At 40.5% G+C, this 24,032-nt stretch overlaps 1 protein-coding gene across 9 annotated transcripts in view; it reads right to left on the minus strand.

The window, feature by feature from the left end:
• The window catches only part of JADE1 (jade family PHD finger 1), a 46,753-nt gene that overhangs the window by 15,307 nt on the left and 7,414 nt on the right, over nucleotides 1–24,032 (minus strand). For 7 of the 9 annotated variants that reach the window (XM_030018301.2, XM_030018042.2, XM_030017855.2 and 4 more), the window contains exons 2-5: nucleotides 20,328–20,405; nucleotides 9,454–9,536; nucleotides 5,795–5,952; nucleotides 1,889–2,076 (exon numbers count right to left, since the gene is read on the minus strand). In XM_030018301.2, coding sequence (XP_029874161.1) covers nucleotides 1,889–2,076; nucleotides 5,795–5,952; nucleotides 9,454–9,536; nucleotides 20,328–20,379 — 481 coding nt within the window. In that variant the 5' untranslated portion in view covers nucleotides 20,380–20,405. Of the gene's footprint in view, nucleotides 1–1,888; nucleotides 2,077–5,794; nucleotides 5,953–9,453; nucleotides 9,537–20,327; nucleotides 20,406–21,379; nucleotides 22,583–24,032 lie in introns of those variants that run through there. The other 2 variants (XM_030017944.2, XM_041122995.1) reach the window with 2 other exon arrangements.

Genomic DNA, 24,032 nt, shown 5'->3' on the forward strand with positions numbered 1-24,032 from the left:
TATACATTTTCAGTACCTGAAGCACTCCCAACAGATACCAAAGAAAACACAGGGAATTCATAGCTGCAGGGATACCATAAAGGAAGTGCTACAACTGCAGATCAGGAAGTATTTCACTTTTCAAATGCCCATTAATAGTATCTGCAGAGTGCAGTGTCTGATAGAGCACCACGGTTCATGTTTCAAGACCCACAATGCACTGCCTGGTAGCGACAGGAGCATTTCCTTCCCTCTGCGTACAGCAAAACTGAGTGGATGAAGAATTAGAGCAAACAAACTACAACAAACTGCACCAAAACACAACATGGAAGATCAGAACTCTGAAATTCTAGCTGTTCAGTGTTTCATGTGCAACGTGTACTTTGAAGATTACTTTGGTGTAGCAGAATGGCTACCACAGGGCTTCATGCACAGGTACGTATCTGCATGAGGAAAAGCCCCTCTTGTGCACTTTATCGCTAATGCTGCTTACACCCCAGTGTAGCACTGTGGTAGCCCTCCTCTGGTTTTCACAAAAGACAAAGAGAGGGAATTATCTACATTGGATAGATGGGTATCAATTACAAATCATAAACAGTATTTTTAATTTTTCTTTGAAGAAAGCTAAGGGGACCTGGCTCAAGGCCAGGGCTTTGAGCAACCTCGTCTAGTGGAAGGTGTCCCTGCCCATGGCAGGGGGGTTGGAACCAGATGATCTTTAAGGTCCCTTCCAACCCAAACCATTCTATGATTCTGTGACTTGCTGCTGCTGTTTTCCTGAAGATAACTGGACAGGTAACCTAAACTCTTCAGTCATGAACTGTTCCGAAATCCTCTAAGCCCAACACTAAACCTGAGCAGGCCTGACTTGAGACCTGGAAAAAAGGCTTGGGTAAGAGACTGGGTCAAGGCTGGGTCATCTGTTTCTTCCATATGTGGGTTTAAAACAGAGAAACTTTTAAAGAGTTACAAATGGTCAGTTTGTGGTTTACCGGCTCTTGAGTCATGCCGTGTACGGACTACAGCAGGTAAAACCCATATGACTAAACTGTAACCCAAAGCAGGGAACAGCCACAATGCTAAAACAAAAATCAACAGTGTTCACCAACATGTCCAAACCTCTTCCATCTGGCACAGCATCTTTTCCCTTATCTAAACAATGTGGTTAAAATTTGTGCTGACTTACATCCTCTTCGATTCCAGTGAAATCCTCTCCTGAAGCACACACCTTACCAAAGAAATGTTCCTGTTCTTGCCCTGCTCCCCTGCCCCTTCCCACACACAATCCATTCTGTAGAAAAGGGAATAGTTGCTCCCCTTGTGACAGCTCCTCTTCCTGCTTCAGAACAGGAGCACATGGTCACAGTAAGTTTTGGGAGGTTCCTCCAATAAATGACTGTGGGAATTCCTTACTGTCTCATTCCCTGCGCAATTCAGCTCGCATAGGTTCTGTAAACCTCGTCTACCTTCTTCGCACTGAACATCACTAGCTAAAAAGATGATACGGATGTGCGATGCAGAGAGAAATCAATACATGAAAAAAAAAAAAAAAAGGACTAACTGGAAAAACTACCTGAATGGTCTACCTGATGTTCTCTTCAAGGACCTTGACGGCAAAATGGGAACTTTGTGACAATTCCCTTCTGAAATGGAAAGCAGCATAGAAAAAAGCCATGTGGCCAGATTCTGACCCTGGTCTAAGCAGATACAACTCAGCAGTAATGAAAGCATATATCTTAGGGCTTAACCACATCAGGCCTGGTTTCCCATGGCTACCCCAACTCATATGATTACTACCTCTTCATACACCTATCATTTCTTTCCACTGCTGCCCTCCCTAAAATTATTCTTAAGATTGCCAGCTTTAAAAAAAAAAAAAGTAACAAAACCACAAGCACTTATTGCTCACCCATTTCTTTGAATTCTTCATTGGCAAGCTGCAACCATGCTACATCCACCTCATTGAGATCGTAGCGACACACGCTGTCTGCTAAGGTTCGAATGTCAACATAGCCCAGCTCTGGAGGCTCCAAACCTGACGAAACGATGTACTTCCTGGGACGTGTAAACGTGACAGCTTTTGTCTCGGACACAATCCTAAAACAAACAAGACAAGCAGACATCAGATACGCTGGGCTGCTAGGAGACTTGTTTCTAGAGAATTCAAAATGCCTCATTCTAAGTGACTAACAACCATCAGAGATCATCTAACCATCTAAGCAGTCATCTTGCACCGAGATGGGAAAACAGTACCGTGCACTTTCATAATGGATTGGCAGTACTGTAAGAAATTAATTGGAGTTATCTAGAAACCCAATTTATTACCAGAATTCTAAATAAAATGAAAAGATTAGAGGATAGAGCTGTGCTTAGTCTTACCTGAAATTCACACTTGTTTAAAGCTAGAGTAGGAACACTATGTAGTGATGGCTGCCATATACACAGAAGTTGAACTCTGTTTTAAGACTTTTTTTAAATCAATCTGTTTAACTACAATACCAAGATCAAGAAAGTTCAAGGAAAAAAAAGTAGTATTTCCTGCTACATTTGAAGTTTTCTTTCTCCCAGTATGTTTGATTTTTTTTCGTGTGTGTGTGTATGTGTGTGTAGCTACAGAATTGCCATCTTTGTGAAATTCAGGAGACCTTTCCGCAGAGAATCAGTAATTTGCAACTAGCTTTACCTTCACTTACCCAAGTGGATCCAAACTCTGGCATCCTGGGTCTGCATTTGCTCTTTCATAATCACTAACGTCATGCTGGGCCAAGCGCAAATATTAATCAGCTGCTGCTGAAACTACCTTCTCTCAGGTTTTGAAGGCTCCAGTTGGCCAACAACCAGCTATGAAAGCATATTTTAGCTGCAAGCCAACTGAAATTTTGTTCAACCACAGGCATTGGTTCAGGAAACGGTAAAGTACCTACAGCACATAACTTGTTCTAGGTCAGATTCCTGCAATGCCACAACTTTGCAAAGCCAGGAGCTGGGGGCAAAAACGGCCCAATTCACAAAGGACAGCAGTCATTCTACCAGCAAGCTGGTGACTTGCCTGCAAACAGCACGGTAACTGTCAGTCCACCTGCAGTGTGGTTCTCTCAGAGGGGACAGTGCACCTTCTCTTAAGTTAACTGCACACACTGAAATTCAGTTTGGATGAAATGCACTTCACAACTAAACGCCGGTACCTCCAGGAATGACAGGCCATGCTGCCGAATGACTGCCTCCTGCAGCACTAGTGTTGACAGGTTTTTTTGCACTCTAGTGCTACAAGGGAGGAGATAGCACCACTCCATGTGGACACAACTTTGTGCTAGGAATAGCCTAAGCTCCACAACAAGCAGGAGATTCTCCACCCTATTTTACCCCCATCTGAGGTCCAACAGGTTAACTCCTCCTCCTATAAGAAGACCCTGATCTGCCACTACTGTATCTGCACACATAGGTCTCAGTAAACCCTCTACCTATTTCAGTCTCCCGCACAGGCCTAAATCTTCCCCTCATCTAGCTTATTTCAGACAACAATCTGAGAAATGGTGGGCAAGAGCCAAATGCTGAATTTGGGGCTTCTGAGATGCAGAAGGGGACTGTGGAAGAATACAAGTCTGAATGACCTTGCCAGCCTAACTGTACTGCTCAAACTGTTCCTGGTCATACTGTACAGTATTAAAATATTACAGACCACTACATCTCACAGAGAATTTACTTGAAACAGGGCACTGCTTTCTGAATCTTCTGTACCATAAATTCCTTCCTGAGTAGCCCTCCATGCAGAAATCATAACCTCTGGGCAGCACCCTGCACACGCTGTCTAAATACCACTGCAGTGGCACAGAAGAAATAAACACAGGTAGTTTGGCTTCAAAACAAACCACCTTCATCTCTTTATTTCTGTGATAGAAAGAAGTAAAAAAAGCAACACTTACTACATACCAAAAAGCACATTCAACTGAATTATCCATCTGACTGCATGCTTACACTGAATCACCACACAGACTTGCTCCTTTCCCCACCCCTCTGAACCTACTCTTGCTGCCCTGACCAGTCACTACAAGGCCAAAATATTTTATTCTCTATTATGTACCTCAACAGCATCAGCTATCTGTACTGTATTTTGCTTCTGTTCTACACCAGCGACTATTTGACTGCTGCTGATTCAATTTACAGAACATCTCCCTCCCCTCCCAAAGTTAAGTACAGAACAGTTCCAGCGCTCCAGCACCACCACAGGGCTCCCCAAGTGTTTTGTGAGGGAGCAAACAGAATAATCAGGCATCAGAGGGCCTCTCTGACCAACAGGAGCTCACCAGTAGGACTATACAAGTCAGCTCAGCAACTAAAAAAAGAGTGGTGCCTCCTGAGCTGATAACCACAACTGTGGGTGCCTTCTTTCCCCATCTCCTTTAGTATCTTAAATATGGAGCAACATCTCTGTTGGCCATTGGCAGAGAAAAGCTCTCTCCTAAGTGAGTACCTGGATCTGATGCAGCCACCAAGCCACCTCCCTGAAAGATATGGGGTGGGGATCCCCCAGAAGGTCTCCCTCTGCTAAAGTCCACAGGTCTCCTGGCCCTCCTGCAGCCTTGGGAGGTGCTTGAAAGACAAAGCAGTGACGAGAAGACAATGTGAGCACACAGATACAATGTGTGTGCATTTATGCAGGGACTGGGTGAGGTCAGTGTGAAGCAGGCTACGAGCGCTGCAGGGAAACTATATGCTCCCATGTTCTAAACTGCACAGCAGCGAGGAAAATGCCAAGTTCTCCTTGGAGCTCCCGGTCCAATCCTTCAGAAGGAGAAGGAAGGAAAGGGTTTACCTGATGTGTGGGTAAGTTCCTCATTGTACAGACCTAGTAGGGCTGCACAGCTGCCTGCAGATTGGTGCACAGAACACAGAAAGCGCTAATAAACATTCCTGTAGTCCGCCTACTCCAAGGTTAAAGCTGGCACATGCAGACCTAACAGAAGCAGTGTAGTGTCACCCAGAATTTTCTGCTGTATATCAGTTTGGGCTGTTCTGACCGCACCAGCACTGGTGGGTCATCAGGGGCCAGCCTGGACTTACTCAAAGAGATCTAGTATGATTAAATGGCAGTAATCCTTGTTCTTCTCACTTTCTCCAACTCCAATCCCAACTAAGCATAAAATAGATAGATGGGCTGCAACACACTCCTGCCCTTACAACTGTACTGTTTAATTTGAAACAGAAAACAATATCTAAGTGTAACAAACAAGGTAAGGAAAATAAGGGTTTCTTGGATAAAAGCTAGACAATCTCACATTAATGTATTTTAGTTACATGGACATCTGGATGGTTCTTAAAGCAGCTGAAATGTTGTACAACAAACCATTTCCTAAGTTAGTAAATGAAACAACCAAAAAAATAACATGAAACCAAAATAAATGCTGTATTTTCTCTAGCCCTTAAATCTGGCTTGCCTAACTGTTCCTTGAAAGGAACCTATGGCTTGGAACTAAGCACAAGAAGCATCAGACAAAGGCTCTCCCAGCAATGCTGAATGAGGTCAAGTCTGGGCTGAAAAACAGAAGCTATTTTTAAGGTTCTGTCATCACACTCCATCCTAATGTAATGCCAAAACTTATTCTCTGACATTCGTATTTCAACACACAGGCAGAACAGGCCTGACTCTTGACCTCTCCGACCATTCAAAAAGCTGAGGCAGGTTGCTCTTCGTCTCTGAGAACCGAGAGCTTTCTAGCTATACACTGCGGAATAAAGCTCAAGAAGCCAAGGCAATGTAGACATAAGCTGCTAGCATAAACGTATGTGTATTTGTTTACATTCCTCCAAACTATACCTGGCTACTGGTTCTGGGATGGTCCCTGGGCTAACTGGCACCTGAACTCCCTTTTCCCACTCCTGCCTCCAGGGGTCTGCCAGCACATAGTATTCATCAGGGTTCAGCTGGAAGGAGTCATGTAACTTCATGGCAGTGATCAGGTCCGTTCTGAACACCTGCAAAGAGAGTGACCAAGAGAGAAAAATAGAGACACTGACATTTGATATTTACACTCTATGATTCACAGCTTCAGGGTAACCATGGAGCACAGTGTGTAACAAGGTCACTGTATCAACAATGAACTAACCCAGCCCACTGCAGGACCGATGTTTAGCTTCATTGCAGGGAAAGGGGTGGCTGAGGGTGCAAACACTGATAGAATGACTTCCAGCTAACTCCACTACAAGCCCTGGCACTCCCCCCTGCACTACAGACATAATGCTAAAAGGTGCTACCCGCTTTTACCTCTGTCTTGGCTGCAGTAAAAGCTGCAGGAGCTTTGAGTCTTAAAACAGCAGCACAAGGAAGACTCATTTTTGCTCCAAGGTTTTTTGGTTGGGTTTTTTTTGGTTTTTTTTTTTTTTTTTTTTAATTATTGGAGCTCTGACTAATCCAAAGACATTCTACAAATTCCCTGTGGTAGAAATCAAGGCGTGACTTTACCATGACCAGCCGCAAGAGGAAATTCTAAGGAGATGATTCTTTGTGCAAGTATTTAAAATAATAACCCAAAAAATCACATAAAATAAGACCCAAACTGGAATTCTGGTGGCAGCTCCCTGTTCAGTACAGGTGCTTGTTATTTGATCAGCTACAGACACCTCTGCATCACAGCTGTAATTTTACTTTGCCTTTGCAAAGGCATCCACCTCTAAAATGAGCAGGATGTTTGGCAACTTTTGGGTTAGCAGCCATGAACAAGCAGCGATGCTGTCTTCAACAAGCCATAGAATGAAATAAAAAGGGATTCACTCTTGTAGCAGGCATGCTGTGGTACTGTTGTGGCAGCTTCAGCCTGGTTGGCCACTGCCTATCAACACTGCAGAAAGCAAAGGGTGCTATCAGACATCAGAACTACAAGCCTGCACTTGTTTACGTGTCTTCCAGCTCTCCCCACACTGCTCTCCCTGTAAGGCAAGGCTGCTGCAGACTACAGCAACTGCACTCACCCCCACAACCACAAATTTTTAACTACTCAATGCCACATTCAAAGGAAAGGGTTAAAAAGCAACCAGGTGACAGAAAATAAGCACCACCAGGACAAGAAGAAGATAGGTAACGTCTTAAGAGAAGTTTCCCTGCAGACTTCTCAGTTTGTGGTGGACATCCACCCAGCCCCACATCGCACAGTTACAAAGGAAAAGACGGATTACCAGGGCAGTGCTCCTACATTCTCTTATTGGGCTGCTGGGGGGGGGGGGGGGGGCAGGGGGCAAAGTGACACAACCTCCCAGTCCCAAACCACACTGTTTTACATGAGCTCCCGCCAACTGTTGCATATGGCTGAGGAAGAACCAGATCTATACAGAGCGCTAATTAGGAAGGCCTCCCCAGGACAGCAATATCTGTCATACACTACTCACACACCTGAAATCTCAATAGATTCCCTACGATTTTGGGGAAGTATTTTAGGGAAACAGTGAACCTGATGGTTAATTATACTTCTGAGAATATTTCAAAGCGTGATTTGCCTTACCACACTGCACGTCTTGAAACCTCTCCTCCTTCCCAACACACACACATACTACCCCACTTCTGTCTGTTTCTGTCTCCACTCTGGTTTTGTGACAAAAATAGCATAAAATCATGACATTTTTCTTAACACTTGTCTTGACATGTTCAGAAAAACTGCCAACATTAAAAAATAATGAATAATATTACCATATGAAGGAAAGGGTGAATGCAGGTAATGAAATGTAATGGAATGTTTTAAACAATCCAATTACAAGTCCTGTGAGGCTCCAATCAAGAAATGAAAAATAAGCCACAAAGTAAACTGGCTCACAAAACAAACAAGTGCAGCTGGCCAGGGGATTCTGCACTTCTAAGTGATTTGAATTAAGGCAATCAAACATCAAATGAAAAGAAGACTAAAAATATAAAATGGGACGCAAAACTTGCTCAATGTGAGAGCCAAAGTAACTCAGGCTCTCAGATAAATTTGTCGCAGAAATCCCTCAGAAGCAAAGCTAATGCAGCACCTGACAGCCAAGAAACTCCTTCCCAGGCCAGTGGCCCTGTGACACCATTCTTTCTGCTCTAATTTCTGATTCAATCAGACTGCCTGGAGCAAAGCAGAGCTTACAGAAGTGCTGGCTCTCAGAAGCACTGAACACTTCAAAGCTAAAGGGTGAAACCCTGGCCACGCTGAAGTCAATGGGAATTTTGCCACCAACTTCAGTGAGACCAGAATTTCACCCGGGGAGTTCAGCAAGTGTCACTTTTCTGCCAGCACACTCATCAGCATAGTGTGCTGTGGTGAGCAGAAACAATGCAAATGGAGAGAGGGAGCGAGAGGGGTAAAAGACTGTGGAACAGAGCTAAAGGGAAGTATATGAGGAGTCCATCCAGGCTGAGAAAACAAGAGAGAACAGCACAAAATTGCAAAGATTCTGACAACAAATGCAAGGAAAGTGAGAGGAAAACACAGAAGCACACAAAAAACAACAACAAGATTCATAATTATCTTGGACTATTTCTTGATACCCTTTCATGAGGTAGTTCTCAAAACTAAAGGGCTACTTCCAAAGGAGGTACAAAAGATAACTAAGGAAATCAAGCCTACCACCAGCAAGAATAAATTCACCAGGGGTCTCCACATTCACCAAAAAAAAAAAAAAAAAATAATAAGGTCTTTAACAGCCAACAATCAAAAAAGACTGGAAACCACCAGTACTAGATGTAGTTCACACTGAACAATGAATGGGATTCTTCTTGTGAAAACTCTTCTCTGGGACTTGGGTATACTGTCATTGGGGAGATTAATAAAGCAAGTTTTTTCTCAACATCACTCACTAATGCATCAGAAATACATGTATTGGGCAAATATGTTAAATGAAGAAATTCCATCTCCCAAAGCTAATGCTTTCTTTGCAACCTCTACAAAGTCCGCAGTGTAGTATTTGCCTGAAGACAGGCGAGAGTCAGCAAGAGTATTTCCAAAGAACTGGATCACATTTATGTGTTACTAACAGTTGATCCATCCTGGGAAGTTCAAAGATTTCTATCTCCCTTGATAAATTTCCTCAAAGCACTACACAAAACAGACCTGTCAAGAAGCAGATTTCTAGTTTGACAAGCACTTTAACAAAGATCACATACCAAGACCCAATACAAACTACAAAATAAATGCACCTAATGTAAATTTTCACTGTTCACAAATCAAGCTACAAATAAACCCTGATGCCTAAAATACTAGAAGAAAGACTCAGCAGCTATGTTGAATGGGTGTCAGACTAACAAAATTCACAGATCGAAACTGGGGCTGGCAGTGGCTGTGCCAACAGCTGAACTACCTAATCTCCTGGTAAAAAGGGGGGGTGGAGGGCAGGTGCCAGCTAAAATGTAGCAAAAAGAAAAGAAAATGTAAATCTGAAGAAATGGATCCATTACCAGAACATGTATACAGCTTTGTATTTGACAGATGTAACAAAATGCAAATCAAATTCCGGAAATACCTCAGAAGGTTTTCGATCTTCATGTCTGGAACATGAAGTCCTCCGATGTCGAGATCTGGAATGCTGGGACCAGGTGGACAGACCTAGGATACAGAAATGATCATTTGCAGACACGCTGCCATCTATCAATAAAAGCCTTTACTCTCTCTGCACACCCAAGGCGGCCAACTGAGTTCAGCTGGACTGTATAAGTAAGTCAAGCCAGAAACAGGCTTCTATGACAAACCTCCAAAAGACTCTTTCAAAATGAGCCAGAAAATAAAAGTTACTCAGTTGTAAACTTCTGTGATCGCTACTCTGGTTTTGTTTATAATTTTCGACTGATACATGCATGTATTGGCTGCACTGCACTTAACAGCCTTCCACCCAGCATCTGAAGAAAGCTACCTCATTAACATCCTTCCCCCTGAGCATCAATAAACCACTCTCTGCAAATTAGTAACTGACCAGGAGGTCCGCTGATAGCCTGAGATGTACTCTTTGAAGCTAATGTATTGATGTCCTAAATAACTGTATCAGTTACCCAATTTTTACCAGAGTAAGCCTTTTCAAAATGACACACGCTGTCATGCACACACAGTAGAGCCCACAAAACAAGTTGTAGTCTCTTCTCCTGAGCAAATCTCTCAGTGTAGTTGTACAATTTTTGTCTGCATAATTATTCATTACATTCCAAACAAATTACACCTTTTTGCCTTGAAACCTTTTGACAGAGTCTCTGTCAGCTTTCAGAAATATTTTAACAGGAGAAAAGGAAAAAGAGAAAGAATCTACACTCCACTGACAAGGTAGTGCTTTGACACCACAGTATATTATACCTGTGCAAATCAACTAATTTTAATTCAGTAAGACTTACAGGTACAGCAGGTATTTTCCACTGCCAACTACACAGCAGTAATGAAAAAAAAGCCAGTAAGTCCTTATGGGTTGTAGAGATGAAGGACTTGTAGTAAGGCCTACATGATAGGGAAGCTAGGACCTACATGTTGAACTCTGACAGATGAACACAGATTTTGCAACTCTGGGCATTAATTGTCAAAATTGAAGCAAGGTACGCAGCAAACAGCTAAAAACCTTATATTCTGAGGTAAGAACACAGAAAAGATTATTTTAAGCAAATGTTAGTGTTTCAGTATAAAAGCTGGTGATTTGAAAGTTTTTTAAAAAGTCATGGGCACTCTTCCTAAGCCACCCTATTTTACAATTATATTTTTCTCTTTCTCTGAACGATAAAAAAAGGGGGGGAAAAGTGACCAACTGCCATTTACTAATCTGTGTGGAAAGCCAGACTCGAAGATCATTTAACTACCACTCTATTTAAATGTTCTCTTGAAGACTAGAGAAAAAAACAAAAGGAGCAGTATAAACTCCTTCTGAGGATCCTATCAGCCCATACCCAAACTCAACCTAAAAAAGTCAGAGGGGAGTAAGTGAAATCACTCAGAAAGTGTCAGATACACAGCTAAAATTCAGAACAGAAAAACAGCTTTTTCCTGCAATATAACAATATTAACATTTTAACATTCAGAGAGATGTGATTTCTTTAATCAACAGCCTCACTAGAATACATAGACCACACACATACCCACACAGATTAGCATTCCCTTCTCGTGGGTTCTGGTATTTTCCATCGGCAAGACATTAATATCTGACCAACTATCTGCCACTGAGGTATTCAGCTAGTTGGACCACTGCACGAGCTAGTCAGACACTTTGAAATCTCTAATTCATTTGTGGGTATGAGTGTTTTGTACACTGTTGGACCTGGGGGAGGGCGCCTGAATACAAGATAAGGAGGTAAGAACAACAAGCTGTATCGGCGAAGTGGTGTTTGATTCTGTGGGTGTAGAGCTGGTGAGTCTGGAGGCTTTAATGCAGTTCTTCCCAAGTAGTTCATGCATCTGGCAAAATTAGAGCAGTAGCAGTATGATGTACTTCTGGATCTTTACCCGTGTGCTTTTAATTCAGCTCTGATGACAACTTATCATAAACTGAAGACAAGCAAGCAAGCATATGGCCGCTTTTTTTTTTTTTTAATGTAGGTGTTAAAAGATGGATTTCCAGGTCTCTCTCATGCCGCAGAGAAGCTACAAGGGTGAGAAATACAATAATCCCTACCATATCTTCCATCACCATTTCTTTACTGCATCATCTACAGATGCTACACATCAAAACAGTCTTAAATGTGTACTTCTACTTTAGACACAGTCCATGTACACAAGGGTTAGGCCACTGGGTTAATTAACTATTCCATGCAACATGAAAGGTCAAAACTACAGATCTTCAATTTAAATTACGTTTGCTATACGAAAGCACACTAGGTAAAATTTCCATGCATAAGGGACAACTCAAACGCAGCCAGCCTTCCTCAGGATATATTATAATGAGTATTTTTTCCCTGCCAACTAACTTCCTACAATGAATAAGGGAAAAAATAGTTTCTTACATAGTTCTGTAATAGTTGTTTCCTTGCACATAAAATTGGTGAATGCACAGTGAAAACACACAATGTTATTAGTAAGTTACTGAAGAGACTGTTGTATTTTTTTGAGCAGTGTAAACTGACTGTACATAATAATAGAAGAAAAAGGCGGAAGAATTTCTCGTGGGACTGAGATTTTACTACCCACTAAGATCTGTAACTGTAGCTAACAGATGACCTTTGGCAAGGGCTTCACTTCAATAGGGAAAACATTTACTCACTGAATAAACGAAACCCAACTATAAGGCATGCATTCACAGATTCAAACAACCACCACCACTTAGACACAGAAGTGCAAGAAACTGAAGGAGCCAGCCAAATGATAGTAAAATATCCAGCCCATAACAGTATTAAATTTAACGACTTTTGAAATCTCAAATAAGAGCTTCAACTCTGCTTCCATTAAAGTTAATGGCAAAATATCACTGCCTTCAACAGTGCCAAGACCAGGTCACTGAAATACCCAAAGCTGCTTTCATTAATAAGCAATCCACCCACTCTGAGTATACCAATAAAAGTGCAAGAGGAAAATGAAGGATGTTATTTGTCTTTTAAGCATTCTTTCCATATTTTCATACTTATTCCAGAAGAGGGATCTCACTGAAAGAAAAAGTTCACAGGTAATTACAGCTACTTCAGTGATTAATGATCTGATTTTTACATCTAAATAGACGAAGTAAGAACCATTCCTGGATTATACAGAAGGAACAATCTACTGTAGTCAAAACAAACACAGGATTCAAAACAGCTCTTCTGTATTATCAAAGCACGTGAACCTAATTGAGTTATTTTAGAAAGATTCCAGACACTTTTCACCAAAATTATGCTCTTGCGTTAAGTATCCAAAATGACTGTTGTTCATCAACGGTTTTCCGAATACTAGCCTTAGTCACAAACTGGATTAGGATCACCAAGACTAGAAAAACAACTAAAGATCAAGACAAAGTTAAACCCAGTTTTGGTAAAATAAAAAAACACAAGGGAAGTCTGAATCACTGGGATTTGGAAGATGTAGAACTTTTGTAAGATAATATTATATACCTCATGGGAGAAATGAGTTCTACAGCAGATGGAGAATTAATGAGATGTTAAGAGAGCCCACACTACCAAAAGCCATGTGAATAACAGTGAATAGGAAAAATACACAACTCCAAAGCATGAAGCTAAACAAACACATTCAAAACATGCATCACTATCATCATTAGATATCAGAGATAAAAGGTGTCTTATTAAGTGCCTATCCTGCTACATGATTGTGCAAGTTAAGGATGAACACAGTAGCCTAGCTAGCATCATCAGTCCAGGAGATACACCAAGACCATTCTGATTCTTTTATAGTTAGGATCCTTTCAGGTTGCCTATGTGTTCATGTGTTTTAAAAGGTTTTCACCACTGAGAACTATGGGAGGAGGATCACACTCCTACTACATGTCTCAGTTTTCCCTTTGCATTTATCCACTTAGAGACAAAAAGCAAGAAGAAATCCCAAACCACTAAACGAGGTGTAATTCACAGCAAGAGAGACAAAGCTCTAGCACACTACTGGTGCTGGAAAGGTGACTTCTAAGACTCGAGTAGGAAAACTTTCTGTTCCCCTAGGCTATTATATACACCTTACACTGTAAATATAGTGTTTTTATAATACCGCTACAGGGTGTATATAACACATACACCTCCTGATCATAAAAGCAAGCAATCAAGGAGTGTGAATTCTTTTTCTGTATTTGTGAAGAACACACACTTCCCAAAAGGAAAAACATAATCAATTTTAACTGTATCAATTTATTAAATGATCTGTCAAGAATATGTTTTGATTCCAAAAAAGCCCAACAAAACAGAAAACTCATCGGGACCAAAAAAGCAATTCAAGCCCTCAGGAAATTTTACCCCACAACTAATATACTACTCAGCATGAGCAGAAAAGGCTCAGCTATTATGTATCATGCACAAGGCTGTTGTAAAGCCACCTGCAAGGCACCCAGCTGTGTCCCTGGAGAACTACCTGCTGCTACAGCCTCTGAACACTTCAAAGCCTCAGATCACCAGGCGTCTGAAAGCATTTCTCCCACCGTAAACACACTCCCACTACACCATTACACCAGGCAGCACAACAGAGCAAAACATCCCTGACGTGGATGTATGTCTAGCTGTCACTTCTGCTTAACACTGGCATTTCCAGATGCCTATACTGTTCCTCAACTCACTCTGAGACCAACTAGGTGCTGCTGCCAACACACTGTCAGAAAGATCTGCAGCCTGAAGAGAAAACATAGATGCTCAGTCTCCCCATTTAGTGCCTGGCCCACAACTCTTTACAGTAAGGCTTCGTGTCACTTAGACATAACTCCATGTCTAGAACCAAATTCCAGCACAGAGAAAACAGAAGTAGACTATTCTAAGGGCAGTTTTCCATTATGTTAGGTACAGAAAGAGCTGTCTGTGCAGAACTCTCCAAGCCTTATCACAGAGAAAGCAGCATGTATGCAAACACAACCTACAACATCATTTCACATAGCCAAATTCCCCTTCTTGTGTTTCTGTTGCTGGAGGATTTGCCCATCTATCTTCCTTATCTTTATATAATAGCGTATTATTATACAATAATCTCGTTCAAGATCAAAACAGAAAAAGCAACAGCCTTTTATCTCTTGTCAACACCGATCCTACTAAAAATTTAGTGTCATTTGACAACTACCCAATTGCAGCTGCTGAACAATGCATGGATCCATATGATCTCTGCAGTGCTTTACAACGTTGCACAATTGCTCAGTATCTGACACATATAACGAACAGTCTTTGCAGCTCCCTGCCACAGCAGCTCAATACAAGTTCCCTCCTATCATCCCTTTTCTCAGCAGCACACATTTGAGTTTTATAATCTCAAAGAACACACACATAGCCATGCATAGGCACATGTCACTCTTCTAACAGTGAGGAATTCCTAGACTCCATCTTATTTTTTAATCACAAGACTCAAGAGCCACTCCAGCTCCCTAGCTCCAAGGCCTCCCACTGTAGCAATGTTTTACCATAACAGCATACAAAGCTTTAGCACAAGTTTAATACAGGTTATCAAAGTCAATTTAAGCACCTCCCAAGCTACCATTCAGAGGTTGGTAACATGATGCTGTCAGGCCTTAAAGCTCCAGTGGAGTTAGGTGTACTCAGTATTAGCAGTCTTGTAAAGAAAAATGTGCCTCTCCAAAAACAACAGTCATGATTATGTGATGTCCCCTCCTCAGATGTGATATCCTATCAGCCCTGGTAAGTCTTTCAAATCACTCTGGAAGAGTGCTCAAAAGCGTAACAACTTGACCAAAAGTCACCCTGCCCCAGTGAGCCTAACCTTCAGGTAAGATGCTACTTCTGACCATCTGTCATCACTCCAAATGCCACAAAACCTTTTTCAAAAGCATAGTAGTGACCACTAAACTTGCTGCTTTGCCCAAATTCTAGCACTGTAACTACATTACATTCTGTTGTTTAATCACCATCCCTCACCTACCAGCCAGTTCAACTGAAAACCAAAAAATATTCTTCACTTCCTTTTCATAAAATGCTGCACAGTATTACGCGTGCTGCTAAGTAATTGCCACATTTCAGGCCAGCGGCGGCTGCAATTCTGTGGTAAATGACATACACACCTAAGGTTATATACTCGGCAATCTTTGTGAAGGCACTCTGGGATCCATCTCAAACACAGCAGGAATCCACTGGGATGAAAAGCCCTTTCTAAATCTAAGATCCCCATCATTCAGTCAGAGCGATGGATATTGGCAAAATATGTTTAACTTTAAAATAACATTTGTTTAGCAAAGATAGAATAAGGGTCCATCTAAATTACAGAACTATATTCCATTATCCATAAGTATTAAATCTTTCATTTCTCGAAACTGATGCAAAACCTTGTAAATCTTAGAAGTGTTTTTCATCTGCAAGTGTCTTCAGTTCTTCTCTCAGACATTCTGCATGTAGGATTATGATGAATTGATAATCCCTCCAAGAATAAATGAAGAGGCATCATGGGAGCAAGTAAAGTGTGAAGAAGATCATGCTCTGAATTCCTTGCTCATGGAAAACAGTGACCAAACTCTCTTTGACATCAAGGAGGACCTGGATTTCACCCAAGCTCCCTACAATACAACTGTCTGAGCTTCAGATCTTGCCTCAAACACAATCTGCCCCCATGTCCAAGCAATTTGTGCAAAAGGAATGCCCTGAAGCTATAAATGGAAACTACTCCACTGCACAACTTTATCTCACCAGGAAACAAAGCACGTGGAACATGCAGCACAAACCACCTTTGCAGATTTACAGACCAAGGAGGCTAAAAAGTAAGGTCAAACACTGAGCAGGAAAAATAAAACGGCTTCAGTATCTAACATTTAATTAGAGTAAGACCTGGAATCATAAAGAGAAGTAGTTTTTGCAATGGAGGAGCAAGCTGAAATACAATGTAACAAAAATTGCTTAAAAACTATCAAAGCCCTAGCCAGCCATGCAGATAAGAAGGACATAGATGAGTTTGAGGTAAACATTACTAATTTACTTAATATCTATTATAGCTGCTGTAATACATTATCTGGAAAGGGACAGAAACTAACAAGCTGCCAGATGACAAAAAAAGGATTACTTTCAGGTGCCAATGATCTTAAACCCTTCCCCAAGCCTCTCCCAGTACCATTCCTCCGTATTTAGACAAAAGTTCAAAATCCAGAACTATGCCTGCAGCCATTTTTCGTTCAATTATATTTCACGGATAGAATGTTCAAAAGTGACCTATAATTTCAGAAAATGAAATCTCTGAGAACACACTCAGATATCCAGGGACTAACCGCAGAACTGCTGTGCACAACTTCCACTGACACCTCTTGCTCAGTGCTTCAAATACGCTGTCTTGGCCCCATGTCTAAATGAGGATTTAGAATTCTGATTTTAAGGGCACACAGCTTAACAATTTTCAGTAGTTAAGTTGAAGGACATAAAATAAACACTTTTGGGGGCTTGAAGTCTGCACTTAGCTTTTGGGAAAGAATCAAGTCAGAGGGCAAAATAGAAGTGATGAGAAAAGCAAAGGTTCTGTCTTCAAGCTGCAAGGCTTTAAAATACTGCAAATAATACATAACCGCCCACACTAAATACCTTACATAAGTCAGTAAATACACGTATGTTCTCTAGGACTGCAGCTACGTTGTTAAGCGTTATTCTGTTCCATATTTCACCCCTAAATGAAAACGATTCTCCCTTCTTTCATCTCACAAAAGAAGAGGCACCTTTCTCTTCCTCTGGAGAGCTACAGATATGCTTGTATCTTCAGTATAATACATTTTTAGTGCTTGGGGTATGAGGTTTGTTTTTCTATCACCTTGTGACTACCAAGGAAACTGATTCAGTTCAGTGATCTAATGGAAAACAATCTTTGTATGTTCATTTATTTTTTTAGATAAATTCCATTATTAGTAGCATCATTATAATTACCTTATCAATATGCAGGTTCCTGAGTTCAATAAAATAAAATGTCGATTTCTTCACGCCAAAATATTTTCCAGGTGGCACTAGTCTACACGCTGGAGTCTACCCCAGACAAGCTTCATCATTCAGGTTACTCCAACAACATTGATCCAGTAACACTCATGATGAATCTGAGATGCCTGATCACACAGTCTACTAAGGCACCGTATGACAACCTCAGAACTGAAGAAACCCAACAGTTGGAGGCCCAATCCTCACCTTGTGAAATGAGGGAGAGCAGTGCTGAGCTCTAAGCTGAAGGGCTATCGAGTTCAGTATGATGGGAATGCATGAAGCACACTGGAGGGTCAAGAGGTGCCACTGACTGAAGGGAAGCAGATGTTTGGCAATAGGATTCCAACTAAGTGTTGATTAAAATTTCAACTTTTCAATTAGAAGACAGCTGTTTGAAGTGCTCAGAATAGTCTATTTAATTGTTTTCTGCCTCTGGAAACTCTGAGAAGGAAAAATAGCTAGCGAAAAACTTAAAGCCTTCAACACGAAGCCCAGAAATTCCAAGAAATTTTTATCTTTTTTTTTTTTTTTTAGGCAACAAAATTTGCTTACCTTTCTAACACTAGTATCAGTACCGTGAATCGGAGATACTACTGACAAAGTGATAATACAGAAATTAATAGTGAGAGTAAACAGCAATTCTACTAAAGACAAGAAAAGATTAAATGAAGGTGAAACCTGTAGGGGGAGACCCTTGACATTCAAACACAGTTGCAAAGAAGTACTGGTATCTCCTGTAACAGGACAAGTGGAGGGAAAGGGCCTGAGTGCCAGACATTGCTCTCAGGGATGAGTGAATGACAAAAAGGCTTGGAGACGCTGACCATCCCTTAAATGTTATTTCCGTTTCTGATTACTAACCCTTGATCTTTTTGAACATGTGTATAATAACAGCATGAATATGCAGGAACCTGTATCTGAATTTGCCCAGTAACTTCACAAGGGGCAAAAAACATAATCAAGTCAAGGAAAAAAAAAGTGTAATGAAAGGGAAGTGGTATGTATTTCAAACAATACTTGAAAATACTTTACAAATTTCACTGCCTTTTGCCATGTAAATTATTCAACAAATAGTTATTCATATTAATTAAACTTTAAAATAGAGAGATCTTAAAAGGACAAGAGTTTGGGGTTTTTTTCCTAACTCATTTTCTTAGATCTTGATCTATGGAACAGATGAAAATACAGTTTTTTTGGAAAACATAATTCAGTTAAGTCAACAGCTCTATTCCAGATAGTTATGTATCAAATGACATTACAAACAAGCATTATAATCAGCAATAGATCAGTCAATTGTATCTATTTCAGAACTTCAATTCCAAGATTATCTGCTTCATATTTTATTTGGTAAAGCCTGTAACACAAGGCACATGAAGGGATCAGAGTATAAAAAAAAAAAAAAAAAAAACAGATAAGAGAGTGAAAATAAACACTATTATCAAAAAGAAACACTATTATATAAAGCCGCTAGGGAATGAAAAAAGGGTAAAGCAAAATTCTAACGAAAGAAATCACATTTGCTGCTACTTGTCTATTTTACAAGTAAAAACACATCTTCATTTTGGGGAAGTACATGTCACATTTGAGGAAATACACCGACTTAAATTTTTATAACCCCAAATAAACTTCTAACCAAGAAAAAACAGGTCTGATTCAGGATTTTTTTCTTCCGAAATCCCCCAACTGCAGGTAGCTCTCCAAAAACAAACCAAATCCCACACCTCTTTAGTAAGATTTTACCCAAACCTTATTTGGACTAACTCCTAATCAGCTTGCTAGTTCTCACCTCCTCCAATCCTTTTATCACTCCTTCATTTCAGCAATAGTTTGCCTAAGGTTGTTTTAAGGTGCAGATTTGGCCATGCCTGAGCAGACTCCCATGCAGGACAGCTACACCTAAAAAACGCATGCAGGTGAAGTAGTCACCTATGCAGGGCCACAGTGCAACACAAGGTTCTCGGAATAAAGCTTTCAAAAGCACCTGGAAAACCTCCCTGACCATTTTCTGTTACATTTCAGACTGAAGTCTCACAAAAGACTTCAGATTTGAAGATGTGCACCCAGACAGATCAAATTAAAACCAGGAAAATCTCTCGGACAACTGGCTAAGCTGTACTATTGTCAAGTACAATCAACTTGCTTGTTTGGGCAAATAAAACACCTTGGCACATTTCCCAAACTGCCATTTTATCCCCCTCCCTCTTTTTTTTTTCCTGCTTAAATGAAAGATTATCAATCCCTCAAATCCAAACACAAGAGATAAATATACCATACAGGGCTCAGTGTTAGTTATGTCAGTATAGAAACAGTTAAAAAAAATAAATACATTCTGTATCCAAATAACTGATCTACTGAATTCAAATTCTTGAAAGTTATTCCTCAAATAAGATAATCTTCAAATGAAGTAAGAAACAACTTTTATGCACCACCAATCTTTCCTACTTCAGTTTGAAGCAATATACCTTTCCATTGCATGAGAAAGTATGAGAACACTGAAGCAATTTTAAAATCCTAATGCAAACTTCTATTAAATAATAAGCTGTGGATAACGTTAGCAGATGTCTCCATGCAAGTTCTGTCCTTGTAATGATAAATTATACTGCTTGCAAAGATTTTCAAGAGGACGACCGACTTTTTCTCTTGTTTTATCTTACTAACTAACACTGTATGATCAATACAGTGGAGGGATCCTGAATCTACTGCCCACCTGTGCTCAGAATGACTTGAGTTCAAAACTAGATCCTTATTAATACACATTTCTACCAGTTCAACCAATATGCAAAATGCCTCTGTCACATAAAACACTGCATTAAAACGTGTTTTCAAACTCATAACCTACTGCACTCTACAACAAAGGAGCACTTACTGCCATTGTCGTCAGAATCCTCACTGCTGCTAGGAAGCCGACGTCGTTTCATGATCTCCACGGGAAACAGCAGGCAGCCTGCAAAGCAATGAGACAGCACTTAACCCAAGATAATAATACACAGTCATCAAGTTGTGTTTCTGATGGCATTCGAGGATTTACAACACACGAAGGAAAACAAACAACTTTAAACAGCATCTGAAATATGAGCAGTGAGTATCTCAAGGAGGATGCTTAATTAGACAGTCATCATACAAGCAGGTGAACAAAACTGGAGAGCACCAATGACAACCCCACCAACACTTTCACCCCAAAACAAAAGTGTATTTTGTTCTGAGAGGTCTTAAAATCACTAAATATCTGCAGTCAACATACTTAGCTTCCCCTGCCCATTCTGACACTAGATTTGCAATACAATAACATTTTTACTGCTTGTGTAAATATTTACTTTGGCTAGTATGTTTTGGCACCATTTTATTCCTGTTTAAAGTGCCAGATTTATGAAATCAAAGACTAAAGTCATCCACTTACATACAAAAAAAAAGAAACATCAGCAGTAGCAAGCCAAGTTTTCCCAGATTAACTAAACATTAAACATGCATCATCTGTGCACTGGAAGGCACCACCCTCTAAGGTAAGAGAGTTGCTTCCTCCTGCAGGCACATTTCCAGCACCATGCCTAACACTAACTGTCTTTCAGGAATCAGACCACCAACTGATTACACAGAAGCTCCTCCAAACTGCCAGACTTCTACTAATATTGAGTTCAACTGCACATGAACTGGTGATGTAAAGGCAAAAAGTTCTGTATCTTTTTAACTGCTATTCACAGAGCACTGGTATTTTTGCATGTATTCTCTGTGGAATGAAACCAAATTCAGAAAAATTAAGGAAGCTGTAAATAGCTAGTCAGCATTTACATGTAAAAAGCTATTAAAAACTGTAAGTTGAAGAGCAGAAAAAAACATGACAAGTGCAGAAAGGCATATCCACCGTAAGTTAAACTGACAAGGACTCTAGATGCACATCAAATCCCCTGAGTCTTTGCTTACCACATATCAATCCTGGTATCAACAAGGTCTGGGTGTTCTCCTAGCAGAAAAGCCCTCATACATACCCCTGGGGCACAGACTTGGAAAACAGATGCCAAAATACTTTTTTCCTTCTAGGTAGGTGCAGAAAATCTAACCTCCTCATTTTCATGGGAGTTGAGATTTCCGAGAAACCTTTCAACAAAACTCTTTTCACTGACCCTTCAGTATGCAGCTAACTACTTCAACTTTGTTCACTGAGAACACATCTCATTGTAATAAACTCAATAATGCTTTCAACTTTTATAAGACTAATTCCCAAAATAAGGAAACCCAAAAAGCCTAACCAAAGCCTGACACTATTTCCAAAAAAGCACAAAAATATCTTCCCTTCCAAAAGTGATTCATATAAAAGAAATAAGCTTTTTTTTTTTTTTTTTTTTTGAGGAAATTAATTTTACCGTCACTAGCAAATCACAAGCAACTGAACCGGAGACTGTATTTTACACTTCCAGTGAACTTAATATACTTGTAATAGGCCAAGCATTGCAAGATTGCCTCCTTTTTCATATTGTACATGCAAACAGAGGTGGGGGGAAGCCTCCTTCCCACAGAGTGACTTTCCAGAGTGGGACTTAGTATGGCTGTCTTTGAAAACTTTGCTCACTAAAGGTAAAGAGAAACTGAATGGTTCGCTTCAAGATCTTTTGTCACCATTTCACAGAGTGAAGGTTCACATGTAATGTCTCATGCCAGAGAATAAAGAATCATAAATGACAACCTCTTACAGAGCTAGAAGAATTCGCTCCAAAAGAATTGCTTTGAAGCAGACTAGAACTTTGTGTGTATGGCAGATGGAAATGTTGCCAATGAATCAATACACAGACCAGCCTGGCCCATCAAAATCATCTGAATACAGATCTGGGATAAATGTAGTAGATCCAGAGCCAAGTTCTGATACGGTCACTTATAAAGACAGAAAGCCAACATTCAGATCCAAAACAGGATAAGACAGAACTGAAAAATCAATCAGCTGCTACAAGGCCAAGACTAGGGGGATAAATACCTATTCTGTAAGGTACTTTTTCTAGTAGTTTGCATACTTTTCCTGTAACTGAAAGAAATATTAACAATAGCAATATACAACATACTCACTTAGAATGGAAATATCTCCCATAAACAAAGTTAAAGAGGATATGTAAGAAAATACAGAAAAATTAATTATCTCAGTGTCGTGGTTTAACCCCAGCCAGCAACTAAGCACCACGCAGCCGCTCACTCACTCCTCCCCCCCCCCCCACCCAGTGGGATGGGGGAGAAAATTGGGAAAAAGAAGCAAAACCCACAGGTTGAGATAAGAACAGTTTAATAGAACAGAAAAGAAGAAACGAATAATGATAATGATAACACTAATAAAATGACAACAGCAATAATGAAAGGATTGGAATGTACAAATGATGCGCAGTGCAATTGCTCACCACCCGCCGACCAACACCCAGCTAGTCCCCTGAGGGGCGATTCCCCGTCCCCACTCCCCAGTTCCTATACTAGACGGGACGTCACACGGAATATCCTGTTGGCCAGTTTGGGTCAGGGGCCCTGGCTGTGTCCTGTGCCAACTTCTTGTGCCCCTCCAGCTTTCTCGCTGGCTGGGCATGAGAAGCTGAAAAATCCTTGACATTAGTCTAAACACTACTAGCAACAACTGAAAACATCAGTGTTATCAACATTCTTCACATACTGAACTCAAAACATAGCACTGTACCAGCTACTAGGAAGACAGTTAACTCTATCCCAGCTGAAACTAGGACACTCAGAGATGTAACTTGTATATTCCTGGTCAAACTCCTCAACTTCTTGATTCGCTCCCACATAGTCTGAAAAGTACTATGTGCTGTAAAGCAAAATAACACAGCGTATATGCACTGAGACACACTCATGAGCCTGCAATGAACAATAAAATCTGAAATTCTGCTCCTCCACATCTTTTTGGATAAGTGTATTTTGAGTTCATCTTCTCCTAGCCATACCTTCTGCAAATTCACAAAATAAGGAAAGACCCAGAAGCTTCTCCTTCCTACCACATGTCTTTAAAAACCAAACTAAACATCTTTGTTGTTGTTTAAAGGAGAGAGTGGTATTCACACCTCCCAATTCAAGCACTCTCCACAGTTCTTCAGGAGATAAGAGAAGCCAGAACAGCAGCCACTGTCCGGGAGCACAGAGTATTAGATAAGGCGGCTAATTTCCTTGTCCACTCTAGTCAGGTTTCTGAAGTTGGCCACATTGAAAAGCCTGTGTTCTCAAAAGTATCATGAAAAAAAATACCCCATTTGATGATGCTTCTGTAAGATTCCTTTATAGGTGCATGTGAAAAAAAGAGTTAAAATCCAGAGATCTCATTTTCCCATCTTTGAACCTATCCTGAGTTTACGGGGAGCTAAATCACAGATGGAAAAGCAGCATTTGGCTTCTTAGAGCAAGTCTCAAACCGCGTAAGATTAACTCCCTAGAATTTTTGTCATTAGAAGTAATAAAACAGCTTTTTTTCAACTTCTAAAATTATTTTAAACTGTTCCCACCAGATGTTCATATCCACAGTTCAGAACACACGTTCTAGGGAGAACACTAGAACAGCTAATAAGAATTACAACCACACAGATTGAAATGCTGC

Source organism: Aquila chrysaetos, chromosome 1 (assembly GCF_900496995.4).
Source record: "Aquila chrysaetos chrysaetos chromosome 1, bAquChr1.4, whole genome shotgun sequence".
NCBI classification, from domain to species: Eukaryota; Metazoa; Chordata; class Aves; order Accipitriformes; family Accipitridae; genus Aquila; species Aquila chrysaetos.